Source organism: Pholis gunnellus (assembly GCF_910591455.1).
Source record: "Pholis gunnellus genome assembly, chromosome: 14".
Classification (NCBI taxonomy): Eukaryota; Metazoa; Chordata; class Actinopteri; order Perciformes; family Pholidae; genus Pholis; species Pholis gunnellus.
This window is the reverse complement of record NC_136541.1, coordinates 23,804,394-23,819,620: the sequence shown is the minus strand read 5'-3', so window position 1 is coordinate 23,819,620 and position 15,227 is coordinate 23,804,394. Positions and strand designations below refer to the sequence as shown.

The 15,227-nt window shown below is 41.6% G+C and overlaps 1 protein-coding gene across 1 annotated transcript in view; it reads right to left on the bottom strand.

Annotated features, from left to right (window-relative positions):
* The window catches only part of LOC306706535 (cadherin-18-like), a gene marked incomplete at both ends in the record, with an annotated part of 90,945 nt that extends 78,713 nt beyond the window's left edge, over window positions 1-12,232 (bottom strand). The window contains one exon of the mRNA XM_079173656.1: window positions 11,339-12,232. Within this exon, the coding sequence (XP_079029782.1) occupies window positions 11,339-12,232 (894 nt within the window). The remainder of the gene's footprint in view (window positions 1-11,338) is intronic.
* Between the last annotated feature and the right edge of the window lie 2,995 nt (window positions 12,233-15,227).

The following is a 15,227-nucleotide window of genomic DNA, read 5'->3' as shown; positions in this document are numbered from 1 at the left end:
TTATTTTATACAGTTTGACCAGTTGTTTCTCACATCTGTTTCTTCAGGGCAGTCTGTCAAGTAAATATACACACTCAACTGAGCAACAACACACACACACCTATACACACACACACCTACACACACACACACACACACACTCCGGTGGGAATCCCACAGCAGTCGGGCCTTCATGCTAACAAAGCCAGTTTATCTGCATTGCGGTAACGATACATAGTTCCACAAAAGGCAACATGAAAAAAACATAGACTAACGGGGTTGCGTACACTTTGGCCCGTCAGTGCACGCCAGCGAGCACTTCTCTGTAGTCTGAGCCAGACAAGCGTGTTTGTGGGCTCATTCTTCAGGGAAATATCCACAGGACAGAAAAGCTCTCCCTTTGTATGGAACAGTATAAAGCTACAGAGCGCATAACATGATTACAACAGCACTAAATACAAATGTAGAATGTTCATATAATATTCAATTGATGAAATAAAAGTCAACTTTATTGACCCTTTATTAAATGACACTGCTGTAACATCATCATTGTGTGCAAGATTACCTGTGAACAGCGTCCGTGCTGAGTGGTCAATGTGCATCATCAATCTAAAAAATGCCCATTTCAAAGCATTTATTCTAGAAAAGGTAATGTATTTAACAACCTGTAATTGCATAATAATCATTTCATACAGACTACAGCACTGTGAGAAGCATAAATCAAGTTTAAATGTAGCTGCGCAAGCTGCACTCATGACTGGAACTTGTCCTCCTGGTGATGTGGGCGAAACGTAGCAAACCTACTGAAACCTCACAGGAAACAAATCTAGGGGGTGGGGGGCTCATGCTTGGTCAGGAAAGAAAGAGGGGGGAACTGAAGATGACACAAATGAATTTGATTCACGACCTGGGAGTATTTAATCTGCGATTGGTTAAAAAAGGTAATCTGTTAGAGCATCTTTACCTACATCCAACCTACTACTGTCGTTATTTAACTGGCTTCAAATGGCGCTTAATGTCTGTATTACGTACTCAAATATTTCTATAGCCTGTGGACCTAAACTCAAAGCTAGCTGCATTAACAGCACAGCAAGAACAAGTAGCGTTCCTTGTTGGAAATGTGTAGGCAGGTCCCTGATAACCAGAAGATCCCAATGGAGAACACAGGGGATTCTGCAGAGCTCCGTTGGTGGGGTCACCTAGCTAAAGGTGGTTATACTGTTCCACCAGGAAACCACTATACGGCATACAGACCCAAAACGACGTTGATTCTGGAGCCTATCTCTGATCTGCTGTTTTTTACAGATAGATGGAGCAGGAGAAGACTGATATCATGGTCTTCTCTGACACTCTGGGGGTCTGTAGAGACACCAGAGACACATATTTATGTTTAAAAGCCCTGAAGAAGTGCATTTTCCATAATATGTGACCTTTAATATTACTATACATGAATGCAAATTACATCCTAGGGCATTTAAATCTAAAGGTCAGCAGTTATCAGCCTGTTTAAATGTGCTCCTGTGGTTGTCTTCCTCTGGCATCCTCTGTCTAGTTGGGCAATCACACGCAAACTGAAGCCTCTGTCTTGTTGCCTTATATTGCCCCTTAAAGATTCAAAAACATGTTGGCCTTACCTCGAGCACTGCAGAGCCGATAATGAGATCAAGGGAACTCAAGAGATTCATGGTGTGGATAGTGTTACCAAGGAGGCCTGCCTGGAGGCTGTGATTCATTGTCTGGGCTACCTGGGTGCCAAATAAACCCAAGCAGCTAGTGTCGCCAGACTTGAAGTCTCTTCAGCCGGCCTCAATCATGCATGAGAAAAAGCATTTGATTGACACAACATGGAGTATTATAAAGGGTATCACAAGATGACACAGGGAGAGATTTCTCTTTATATGTTTTGCTTCATCAGTTGGCCACTGGAGTCAGAGGAAGAGGGGTTGAAAGGTAAAATAGAGGGGAATACCAGGAGATAGTCACATTGAAGAGTGTGGAAGAGATAACGAGACAGTACTTCAGAAGAAAACGGTCTCACATTTACAAACCTAAATGCATCTTTAAACACTTTTTCATTTTCATCTTTACTTTCCTGCTCTCCTTCAACCTCTTGCCTCACTGCATCTCCTCTCCTTTCATCATCCCTTATCCCCTCTTCTCTTTTCTCCTTTTCTTGCTTTGCCTTTCATCTCCCCTCCTTTTATTTCATTCCTTTAGCTTCCTCACCCTCTCATCATCTGCCCAGCTCCCCTCTCCTCGGAGGGAGATGTCCAGGCCACAAATAGCACTGTAGGGGCTGGTCAGCATAATGGATCCATTAGCAATAAGGCTTATCAGCCAAAGGGTATGGCGATAATTATTAGTGATAGTTATGTAGGATCAAAAACATCAGGGAATTTGAATCAGTTTACACATACAAGGAAGTTGACTCCAGTGTTTTCATTGCTCTCAATGTACTTACACAGAAATTGACAAAAGCTGAAAGGAGGAGCTGAACAAAAAGAGAGAAAGTACCAGAGAGCGGAATACCAAGACTGCCATCCTGCAGCCACAAACACTGTCACTTTATCATCCTCAGGCCGTAATCAGGTTAAATATAATGTGATTAAGGTTTGAGCCCCAAAACATGATTAATAAAGTACAAGTGATGAAAAGTAGGCCATCCCACGACTCATGTGGGCCCATCCGTCACAACAACTGAGAGGCAGAATTACACCATTCACATTACTAAGTAATCTATTAGTTATTTGTGTGGTAACATTGCATCCCACTGAGGTCCAAGTTGAGTCAGGGTGAACCTTTTTACTGATGATCCAGTGTTTTTCAATGGGAGCCCTCTTTGTTGAAACCTCTCCTATGTAAACACACTGGCCTCAATGAAAGGAACTAGTGCAGTGCCCTTTGGGCCGATTGCTTGGCTCTGGTTTTGCTGCTTGTAGCGTTTTCTGTTCCAACTGAATGTATCCTACTGACTGAAGTACTGTGTGTGTATCCACAGTCTGATACGTCTTATTCCTCTCTGCTATAGAACTCCATTGTTGTCCGAAACAACAAGGATCAAACACAGTACCTTTCTATCCACAGGGTGTGATCCACAGTTCACAAATTCAACGTGAACTCTTAGTTATGTTTAGAAAAAACATCATGGTTGGGCTTATCATAAGTACGTAAACCGAGTCAAACGTAAACAAGGTAACAAATACGAAAAACACTTTGGGATACGAACAGTTGTCTCCTAGTTGAAAGTCCTGTGTTTGTCTCTGAGTGTCTGATAATGGTGTTGATGGGTTTACATCAAGGTTAATGCGGTGCATCTCATGCAGAGGGTGCCTTGTACATCCGTATCAGACATCGAGGGGTGTGACAAAGTGTTGGTATTTGAGATTGTTGGCAATGAGAACAGGCTGGTCAATCCCACATACACTGCCCCTGTAAATGCACATGAGAGCTCACAGTGTGTGTATTAATCTGCTGCTTAAAATAGTCCCCATGAAATGCACAAGGTCCTTCAGTTTCAGTAAGTACAGAGCTGTTTTAAAGACTTAAAGATAAAGAGTGCCACGTTAGGGAGGAAGTCAAAGCGTATTTAGAAATGGACTAGCACATTGTTGGTTTTGGTCTTTTCACAGGATTTGTTAACAACAGGAAAAATACAGAATAAAGCCTGCCTTATCCTTTATGTAAAAGTCAAGTCTTTAGTCCATGTATTTGTGACCTAAATATGACTCAGGTCCAAGTCTCAAGATAACGCGCTACAGCTACCATCAATAACCTGCACTTTGTTTTGCTTTGTCATGAAATGTGTCCCGCAGTACAGAAATGATTGTTCCCCTCGTAAAACAGCTAGTCTTATTTGAGAGCAGTAGGCACATAACTATTTTATGCTTTTTCACTTGCTTGACGACAGAACAATGCAAAAATGACTTGAAACCTCTATGGACCCTCCTTGCTCTCTTTCATATTGAATCCTCTTTCCTCCCCGTAGCTCCCTTTCTCTTCCGAATGTTACTTCAACTCTCACTTCTACTTCCTATTTTTGCCTCAGCTTTTCTCTGTGCTCCTCTCTCCTCTATTCTAGTCTTAACTCACCTGTGCTTTTCTCCCTTCTTCCTCTCAGCAGAATAGCTCTCTCCATCAGTCAATGTCGATACACACTATACGAGTGTGTGCGCGCCTGTGTTTGCATGCATGTGTTTTCAGAGTGGGTGCCCTGCCTGCACTTCAACCTCCCTGCTGTTCTGCTAAGAGCAATCAATAGAAAGCGAGGCTTCATCACAGTGAGAAAAAGCGGAGCTCAGCTGCCACAGCACCCTACAAAACAATGACTCAGTGAGCCCCAGGGAGTGTGTGTGTGTGTGTGTGTGTACACACGCTCTGTCTATGTGTGCTTTGTTGCACCTTAAGCACATCTGTTTCCAACTTCAGTGTGCGAGCCACATAACATAACCCTCACCCGTTGACACACTGAAACCCCCCCCCGGGTCAAGTCTTCACCTTCATAAAGAGTGCAATGCCAATGTCATGTATCGTCACTGCCAGAGCGCATTAGATCAGGCTCATCACATTTTTGCATCCCAACTGGCCACTGGAAAGGCCAACCGCTGGCTACTCTATCCACCGCACTGCTAATGCTCACACACAAGGTCAGGGGTGTTAGAACTAACATGATAATAGCCCTCCTGCTGCTGGTCTGATCTTCTGTCCACACACAGTCTATGTAACTTCTGCCTGGCCAAGCATTCATTGGTGTGAGATTCTTACCAGCAACACGACACCCAATTCTAGCTTAAACATGTTAAACTCTGCATTCAAACTGTTGAGGCTGAAGTTTCTCAAACAGAGGAGAAGAAGAGCACAGAGGAGAAGAAGCAGCCCCCCCCCCCCTGCTCTCTTTGTTCCATCAGCAAGCAGGGCCAGAATCAAATGGTTCAGGTTAAAATCAAAAGTATTTAATATCTAACAGAAGCCAAAACAAATGCAAACTGAATTACACCATCGACAGTAAAACAAACTATTAACAAAATATATAACATAATATTCCATGAAATATGAGGCCCCGTTCACACCACAGGACAGAATGGTGTGTCTGTCCCATGATGCGGAGGAGGTCTGAGGATCTTCTGCAATTCCAAGATCCTTTGTTCCTGCTGAGTCTCTCAAAAGTATCATGTTTCATATTTATCAGCCAATCGATCAGCTCAGTGATTGGCCGAACCCTTCAGACTTCCGTCGGCCATCTTCTTGACCCATTCCTCCCTCCTTGAAGGCTGTTCTCAGAAACCTTTCAGCAACATCCCCCTCTCTCTGATCTTTATTACTTTATGGCGGTGTCATAAATTCTCTGGTTTCTCTCAGTGCACAATACATTCAGTAACTCCTTTTAGTTTAAACCTTCTACAAGTAAACATATTGTAACACATAATATCCATGCTAGGAGTGCTTTAAAACTTAAATTCCACACAAAACCAAGACCTACACCCCTCTCTAAGATCACGTTGGCAAATAAACACACAAATACAATAACAGATAAATTACCATTTATGATGTCTCCGTTTCCCACCGTCCATCTACCCTTTCAGGCCATGTGCTGAGATGAAGAGTGTGTGAAAAATATAGACTGTATGTAGGAAGTGGACTGTGTCTCTGTGACACCACCCATTGGTTTGTGGACTGCCATTTTGAACTTTGAACCTGAATTTTGAACCTTTTCAGTTCAACCAGAAGTGACACAAGAGGGTGGTACAACAGAAGGCTTTTAGGCGACCATAATGTTACAATTAACTCTGATAAAGTGAAGACACACTGTGAAATGGTTAAACTTGTAAGACAAAAACTTGGACAACTCCCAGACCGGACATCGCCGTGATAGAGACATGTCAATCACTGTGTAGTCCCGCCCTAAAGCATGCTCTGCTTTATGGTCTATTTGACTCTAAATGGACCATAACTTACTAAATGAACATCATGCTGTATTGGAGAAGACTTGAAACTAGAGATTGAGATCATAAACTCATGTTTACAATGTGGGGGTGAATGTGGTTTAGAGATAGAGCGGGTCGTTCTTCAATCGGTGGTTCAATCCCTGGCTCCGCTAGTCCAAGCCGATGTGTCCTTGACACTTTGCCCCTTGTGCTATGACTGGGTATGGATGATTAGATAGTCCTGATGGGCAGGCATTACCTTGCATGGTAGCCCCTGCCATCAGTGTATGAATGGGTGTGAATGGATGAATGACGACGTGTAGTGTTAAAGCGCTTTGAGTGGTCTAGGAAAGCATTATACAAGTACAAGTCTATTTACCATTTACTGAGGTAATAAATCTAGTAAGAAGTCATTTTCTCATAGACTTTTATACGACCAGAGGAGTCGCCCCCTCATTATTTAGAGAGAATGCCGCTTTAAGGCACTTCAGCATTGGCTTTTTCAGAACCGGAGGTTGCCGCCTGGTGAAAACTAGTAAGCGAGCACAGATACATGGCTGAACAGTCAAGCTTCGGCAACTCCGAGCGGTAGTAGTACAAATGCAAAGTTGACCAAAGCTACTGTAAGAATCAAAACAAGACCAAGCCTGATGCAAGGATCACTATGTCTTGTGTGTTTCGTTGACAAAAATGTAAGAATATTATCTAGTTTGATATCAAATGATCTGGAACATGACGGGTGGGGTTGATGAGTTCATCTGACAGGGCTGTGGGGCTACCGCAGATAACCTGAAATACTGCCTCATGATTGTAACCCTTCACCAAAGAGTCAAGTTGCACTTTACATCCCTCCAAATGTCATCACCTCATGATAAAAAAACAGGTTCACATGCAGTAGTGACCCGAGTATGCATGCGTATGCACGGCCAATTCGTCCAAATCACCAGTCTGCCGGAGAATTCTTGGTTTCTCAAGTCTGTACCTTGATTATGGTCACCTCGTTTCTTGTTTACCTGACATTTAAGAAATCAGCTTACTTAAGGTTACTGAAGTGCTTATAAACGAGTGTAAATGAGTGAGTGACGAGAGCAGAGCTGCCTCGTGTTAAAGAATGAATCCACACCTCGAACTACTGCTGCTGCTCGAAAACAGCTCCACTGGGTGTGAAGAGGGAACAGAGAAGAGGAGGCAGAAGAGACAGTTGGGAGGCACAAACGAGGATTCAATGCTTCACCACACGTGACCTCAATGATATGACATGTGACATCAAAGTGAGGACAGCTCGCAGAGGTTAAAATGTCTTTGACTAACTGATGAAGCCTCTGGGCAATGTATAATATTAAATATGAAAATATAGTTTTATATTCATAATATATGCAGATATTGCACAGAGCCTTGACAGCTTTTAGGTGTGTATGTCTTTCTAATTATATATTTTCACAGTCTAACATCATATGTGTAGTTAATTGCAACACTATGGTAAGAAATGATGTAATAATATTGTACAGACATTTATATTCCCCAGGTGATTCATCCTACTGACTTTTTCTGAAGCACCTCTATGAGGAAACTATTGGGTGGATCATCTGAAGGAATCGGTTCTTACGCCTGCAATCGATCCTTTTTTAACCCAGATCAAGATGAAACTCAGTATTTCTATGGTTTTGCACACATCTAATCACTGCAAGCGTTTTTGGATTTATACCCCTGATGAAGCGCTAACAGTGGCAACAGTGTTGAAAGAGAAAAAAGTTTCAACCTGGGGGTTACTCTTCTGGGACAACGAGGTCCACCCACATGGGTTAGGGGACGCTGTTATCAGCTCTGTTCAGTGTAGCAGTGATTAGCTGGCCAATGGGACACACACAGCTTCCATTCACATGATGGGTATTAAACAAGTGACTTGTATTTCTTTTGACTCTGGGAGATAGACCGTCAGATAACGATACTTGGTACAATATGTAAATGTCTGTATGCAATGGCTTTGAAAGACTGACATTTGCCAGGATAAGCCATTCTGTCTGGGCACCACACATGCTTTATATGTTCTTACATTCATGTTCATAGTGTTCTGTTGAATGCAGGACTAAATCTCTCCCTCGGATCCACACAGAAAGAGACTTTCCCAGGTCGGTTATTCTGGATAATAGGTTTAGACATAGTTTATTGATTGTTCCTCTATGGCTGGTCTCCTTCGGTTTTCCTCCTGAAGAATAGTCATCATTTCCCACCTCAACCAGCAGCTCTGCAGTAATTGGCCTTAACAAAAGAAAATGTTGTATGAAATAGTTAAACTGCTGAAGGTTAGCTACTAAGCGATGTAGTGATCTGTTTGAGGGAACACCAACAGTATAACACTTAGCTCTGGCACAACCTAATAAACAATACATGTAGAATTTACAGACATTATTACCAAATTGATAACACAACAAATTAGTACAATTTGTCCAATTATTGCACGCTAGCCAGTTAGCTTGAACAAGCATATATCAGATTTATTTATATCAAAAACCTAATTTTGATAATTGGGTTCAACAATATTCATTTAGTTGGCAAATCATTGACCCTGTAGTACAATTACTGATTTCCCAGAAGTGGTCAACTGTGACTACTCCAGAATCAACTTTCCTTATATCTTATAGTTCATAATAGCATAGTGATGAGTGAACAGAAAAGCAACAGATGGAACCAGGTTCTTACACAAAGCTCCTATACCTACTTAAAGCAGCTGTAATCAATATATGTTATAATAACAGCGTATGAAATGACAGTGTGAAAACATTGTGAAAAAGGTCACTCATAGTGATGAACCTACAGAGACTTGTCATCTGACTGCAGCTTCCCTTGGCTTTATGGAGCTTTACAGTGAGTTTCAGTTCATTCTTTAGCTGCCTGGCTTAACTGTTTTGTTTCACTCTCACCGACAAAGCTCTACAAACCCACTGCACACTAATCAGCAGCCAACAGACACATACAGTCTTACTGGTAAACATACTCGAGCATTAAGTAGTCTAGTCAAGTCAAACTTCACTTGTATAGCACATTTAACAACAACCACAGTTGACCAATCTGCTGAACCGGCACAAAACACAAATGACCAGAAAGCAAGAGTTCTGCTGGTGGAGATAAAATATTCAAATCAATCCTGAAACGAACAGGAAGCCAGTGGAGGGAGGCCGATACTGGTGATACGTGATCCCATTTTCATTCCCAATAAGTCCAACCGAGAGGTAACAAAAGCATGAGTAAGTTGAGATCTTTGGGAGACAGATAGGCCTTTACCACGGCTAAAATCTTAAATAGAAAAAGCTACTTTTGACCACTGAAGTAATGTATTTGTCAAATTCAAAGGAGCTGTCAAAAATCATGCCAAGATTCCTAACAGCAGGTTGATAGTGATAGTAGGGCCCAAGAAGACCAACAGGGCCATGCAGTAGGTCAGGTCATAAACATATAACGAGCTCAGTCTTATTTTCATTAACAAAGATTAAATCCCTCCACATTACAGTTATTTAGCAGACACTTCCATCCAAAGCGACTTACAAATAACATTCTATCATACCGTAGGCACAGCTACGGGAGCAATTTTTTGGGTTAAGTGTCTTGCTCAAGGACACATCGACATGTGACTAGCGGAGCAGAGCCTGGGATCGAACCACCGATCCTCTGATTGAAGACGATTGAAAGACGGCCCTGCTCTCCACTTACCCACTGTCGTCACCACGTTTTGATATCATTTAAAAAGTTCAGCAAAGGCTGAAATTAGTAGTTACTATTTGATTTTACAGTCAAAAAATGTTTTAATTTATTTTGACCTCAATGGCAGCATATACAATGCAAAGATGATAGGACCCAAAATGGAGCCTTTGCGGAAGCAGCTAACAATCTTCGCCCAAGTGAACCCAGAAACTCTTTTCCATCAGACTGGAACCATTTGAGGGCAGTACCTTTAATGCACACACCATGTTTAAGGCACCATAAAAGGATCCTATGATCCAGTGTCAAAGGCAGTGGTCTAAAAGCACCAGCATTATAGAGTTCCCTGAGTCTAGAATGTCATTAAGAACTCTAAAAAGAGCTGTTTCAGTACTAGAGTGTGGTTCAAAGCCACACTGAAAGTTTTCATAAATACCATGGTTCACCACAAAATGCTTGCAACTGAATAAAAACTACTTTGTCCGGAGCTTTAGACAGAAAAAGGTAGCTCAGAAGTAGGCCTGAAATTAGGGTGAACAGACGAGAGGCTGCACTACAGCATGTTTGAGCGCAGCTGGAACACACCCTGAGATAAGAGAGGTGTTTATTAATGAAAGAATACTTGACCCAGCACTATTAAAAACTTTTTTACTAGCTGAGAAAGAATACCTTAGGGGGCAATTTGAAGACTGCAGATGATGCACTACCTCCGATAATAAGGAGAATGATACTGGCAAATAGTTTTAGCCCGCTGGGCACAGAGGAGACACAAAAGGGTCTGGAGCGAAGGAGGTGGGTGAAATGGAAGTTCACAGAGAGTAGGTGTTGGAACAATACAATCTGTATCACAAGGATTTAGAAGAGAACTGGAAACACCAAAAAGAACGTCCACCTTTCTTTTGACTCTCTCCTCCTCCATTGGTAAGTCTTGCATGGCGTAATCACTTATGAGACAATGTCCGCCATCTTTCTCTTTTTCTCTCTCCTCCCCCTCCTTCACACATAAACTCTCATACACACACACACACACACACACACTCCTCTCACCACGTGATTGCTTGTTGCTTTTAGGTAGTATGCTTGGAATTGTATCAAATTGTAAATCCTCTGTTTTAATTTAAAGAGCAGGTTCTGTGAATATGTTGTGCATATGTGTTCTGATGATAGCTGGATGTTATAGTCAGTGCCCAAATCCAAGATGGCAACATCCAATATGTCGAATTCGAGGCTTCAAAACCGTTGTCAACAGCCTCCACTTCTTATATACAGTCTATGGGCCGGCTGCTAATAATCTCAGACTGTTTTGGGATTTGTTTGCTTCACTGACTGCCTACCTGTCTGACTTTGGTGACTCATTTGGTACCCACTCCCAAAACTGCTTCTGCATTCAGAAAAATTCTAATAATTCTATAATCAGATACAAATTCTATACATAGATTAATTAATCTTAATACTTAATACTGCATCGCAACATCTTCGGTGTACACTGCTGTAAATTACAGACAAATAAAATGGAAGAGTCTGTATTTTGTTCCCAAGTTAGTAGTTATTTCAGCAAGACATGAAAGACTAAGCTGAAGAAATGTCAACATCAAGTGTGTGCTCTCTTAACATGCCCAGAAATAGAAAAAAAAAGAAGAGGTTGAGGAAAACCAAGTGAATTTTCTCTGATCTATGAAATGCATTTATCTATGAACAGCATTGAAAGAAAAAACATGTAAAATGACAAAGAAATATCTTACCTTTCCAACGTATTGAGGTTCAGGCCCGATGTGTTCCTCCAGAACAAAGAACTGGTTCCAGATCCAGCCTCTCTTGGGTCGATAAGGGGAATCCTTGTCAGTCCCGAGGAACTTGGTCTCGTTATTCTGTACTCGTATGGATGCTCTGAAGTTTGGGTTGGAGATCTTGTAGTTAGATTTAGAATTTGTATTTATTGGTGAAATTCGGAATTTGGAATGAGATTTAGGATTAGATAGTGTAGGAGGGCTGGCATTGTAGTAGGTGCTGGAGTTGCTTGTATCAGATGAGTCAGATGTTTGATTAGGACTAGGTAGTAAAGATAATTTAGTGTTGGGGACTGACTCAGAATTTGTCTTTGGCCCGGACACTGCTTTAGAGTTGGAGAATGTCTTGGGCTTTGGTGGTGGATTGTTTTTTGGGTTGATGTTAGAAAATTGCTTGTGATTATCTTGGGTATATCTTGCCATCGGATTAGAATTTGACTTTTGCCTTGAATTAGAGCTCGGTTTAGGTGCATGCTCTAGCTTGAGTCTTCCGTTTGAGTTTGATGTGGTCGGGGAGATTGATGATGGTAAGTTTGAGTTGGCCTTATGCTTGTCACTAAGATAGGACATTGTTTCAAGCCAAGGCTTCAGCTGAGTCTTGCTCCAGTGGTTGCTGCTCAAGCTTGAGTGCTGGCTGGGATTTACTGGAGACACATGTTTTTCAGGAATGGAGCTTGGCAGTGGGGTTGGTTCTGGCAGTGACTTGAGCCGCGGGTTAGGATACAGGCTGGGGTTAGTGTGGGCACTCAGATCGACCCGGGTCCCATAACAACTCTGGGAGACAACACATAGGAAAACCACAAGAGGACAAAGACAGGAACTTGCAGCCACGCCTGCTGGAAGTGTCATTGTCAAGAAAGAATGGTCCGGAAATGTCTTCCCCTCTCACTTCCACGGTGTCATGCCGTTGTGGGCATACACAAACACTCGCACAAAGCCACAAATACCCTCAAACACACAGGTATACGGTCCTTTTCACAGTGCAGGGTAGTCATGAGTGTGCATATGGTGCGGTCCAACAAATCATTTTGTACAGTTTCCTCAGAAAAACAAAGAAGAACGCCATAATCTTGTTCAATCTGTTCAACTTTGTGTGGACAAGAGATGCTTCTTAATATGTTGCAGTCCGCTTCCTTTCAATATTTTTCCAGCAGATGATGATCATTTGATTTTTTTTTGTAAAATGAACATGAAAGAAGGTACAAGCAGTCCATATAATTGTAGCAAAGTCCATGAAAATGTTTTGCTTCAACAGCGTATATGATATCCACTAGGGCCGAAAGCTGAAGTCCTTTTTCTTCATGTTGAAAGCAAAAAAAACAAAAGCTGGTTGGTTTGAGGCTCATCAAAAGGTCTGCACTTCCTGAAACAGAGAAGATGAAATCCATGAACAACGGGTTTTTTTAGGTACCAACAAACTCTGATTAGTGCTGAACAAATAAGAAAAAGCTAGTCTTTTGAAACCTCCCTGATAGCCTTCTATAATAATCAGTTTTTCAGATTGGAGACCAAGTGTCAGTGCCAAGCTTTGGTTGAAGACAATTGTATTGATTTATCTTCAGCCCATTCATTTTTAGCGTGTTACTAATTGCCAGTTTGAACATGATGACAGATCTTTGTAATCGCATTCCAAAATCACACAGATAGGAACGTGTACTCAATTTATGTGTTGCTGTCATACCTAGTGTGTATATTCTTGCCACTGACATTGATTTGCTCAATCAATAACAGAAAAAGTGACATATGCTTCCAAGTGCCATTTTAGTAGATGTTCCACAGTTGGGTTGTTCAATGTTAAGTGAATAACAATTGGACTTCGGGGCTCTACAGACTGAATCAAGCATGTTGTCTGCAGCGGATTGTTTATTTTTGCTGCTAGATCCATGATATACTAATGTTAAAAACTCTTCCTCACTTCCCAGCAGTCAACAAGCGATGAGCAGTTCTTGACAAGACTGCAAGCTGTATTCTGACACAACTGACAAGGCTACAAGCAGCATTACCGGGAGCCAAGCAGTCAGCCCACTCTGAATGGCTACGTGCTTGAATCTGCTTCAACAGATTTTTGGTCACAAGCTCCAAGACCAGCATGTCAGAAGACAGCTCCAAGACTAACCTGTCGGGAAACAGACCCAAGACAAGCTTGTCAGGAACCAGCTCCAAAACCAGCTGGTCAGCCTGAAGGAGAAATATGTGCCAGAAATTGTGAAATTGGCTCATACATAATAGGGATGAAACCAGAGCCGACGTGGTGATAAAGGTATTGGAAATAAAGTATTCTTTTGAGCTTTTCATGCCAGACACCATCCTGAAAATTGTTCTGGACGGCACTAATTTGGAAAAAAAGTGGATTGTAATTGGTTGAATTAGTAAGACCAAATGGAGAATCTATGGAATCCCTGTAGGATGCAGAAACTGAATGAACTGGAACTGGAACTCTTTTGGGCAACATTGTCTGTGGGATACTTCCAAAACATTTTCAGGTTTATCTATTTCCATAACCACGACATAAAACCACCTCAGTGACAGAGAGACAAGCTCGCTGCAATCAAGTTCATTGTTGGAAAAGTGGACGGAAACACCTTCCTCTGTTTGACAACTCTAGGCCTAATGTGACGGTTGATGAGCAGCTTGTGTTTTTCTGGGGCTGCTGCCCCCTCATACCATCTAAACTTGTAAAATATGGAATCAAGATCTGCTTCATCCATATGCATGGAACTTGCAAGACTAAACAGGGAATCCAGAACAATGAGCCCCTGAAAAGAACCAAGGGATACAAGTTGTCTTGGATATGAAACAGGAACTCCATGCTCACAACATGTGATGCCTTTTTTATTAATAAACTGGGACAGGAGCTCCTCAAGAGTAAGCTGACGGTAGTAGGAACACTACGAAAAAACATGCCAGAGCTCTCACCTCAGCTGTCGACTATATGGAACAAGCCTGTAAGTCTCAGTTTGTATGTTTACATGTACGCGTGAGTAAGTAAGATCTCTGAATTTGTTTTCAATATTCTATGAATTATTCCTCCATGTCTTTATTATAATCACATTTTAGCAAACAAACAATTTTCATTTGTACTGATAAATGTTTAAATCAGTGATAAATGGCAAAGATTTACCATAAAAGCTGTCTATATAGCTTGTAATTGAGATTGAGTGACTATGTTCAGCATTTTTTGAAACCCTAATGGAGCATGAGAATGGTATCGTCAGATGCAACTGTACTTTCCCCTGAATAGGTGTTAAATTAGTGTATCTCTGAGTTCTACACGAACACACACTATTGACTGACTCTTCCACCTTTCTACATACTAACTTATCCACTTGCAAGCAAAACCTTTTCATCAAACCATACTTGTCTTCAGTTTGTCAACTCCGTTTGTTTTTGTTCTGTACTGTTAACATGAATAAATTAGCATACTCCAAGCTAGAAAGGCAACTTGATAACAACAGCATCTACCGAAAGCTTCAAATCCTCCCGTCAGAGAACGTGCTGCTCTGACAACTGAAATATGCTGCAAAGCCGGCAAGCCTGTTGTTGGGCCTGTTTAGTCTTTTCTGTCCTTATTGGCATGATGTACTGCACATGAAGCCTGCTGGATTTATTTGCATTACCTTCAAGGTATATCACTCCACCTGGCAGCTAAATCAGCTTCACCTACAAGCAAGCATAAACACTATGCAAGTGATAAATGTTTCATCAGTGAGGGAGCCTGGCCGAGGAAACTTCTGCTCCTTTTCTCCCTTCTCTTTTTCGGTTTTGTGGGAATAAAGTGATTGATAGACAAAATTAGAAGAAAAGGGAGAGAATACATCATTTATGACCAGGTGCCAATTAAACG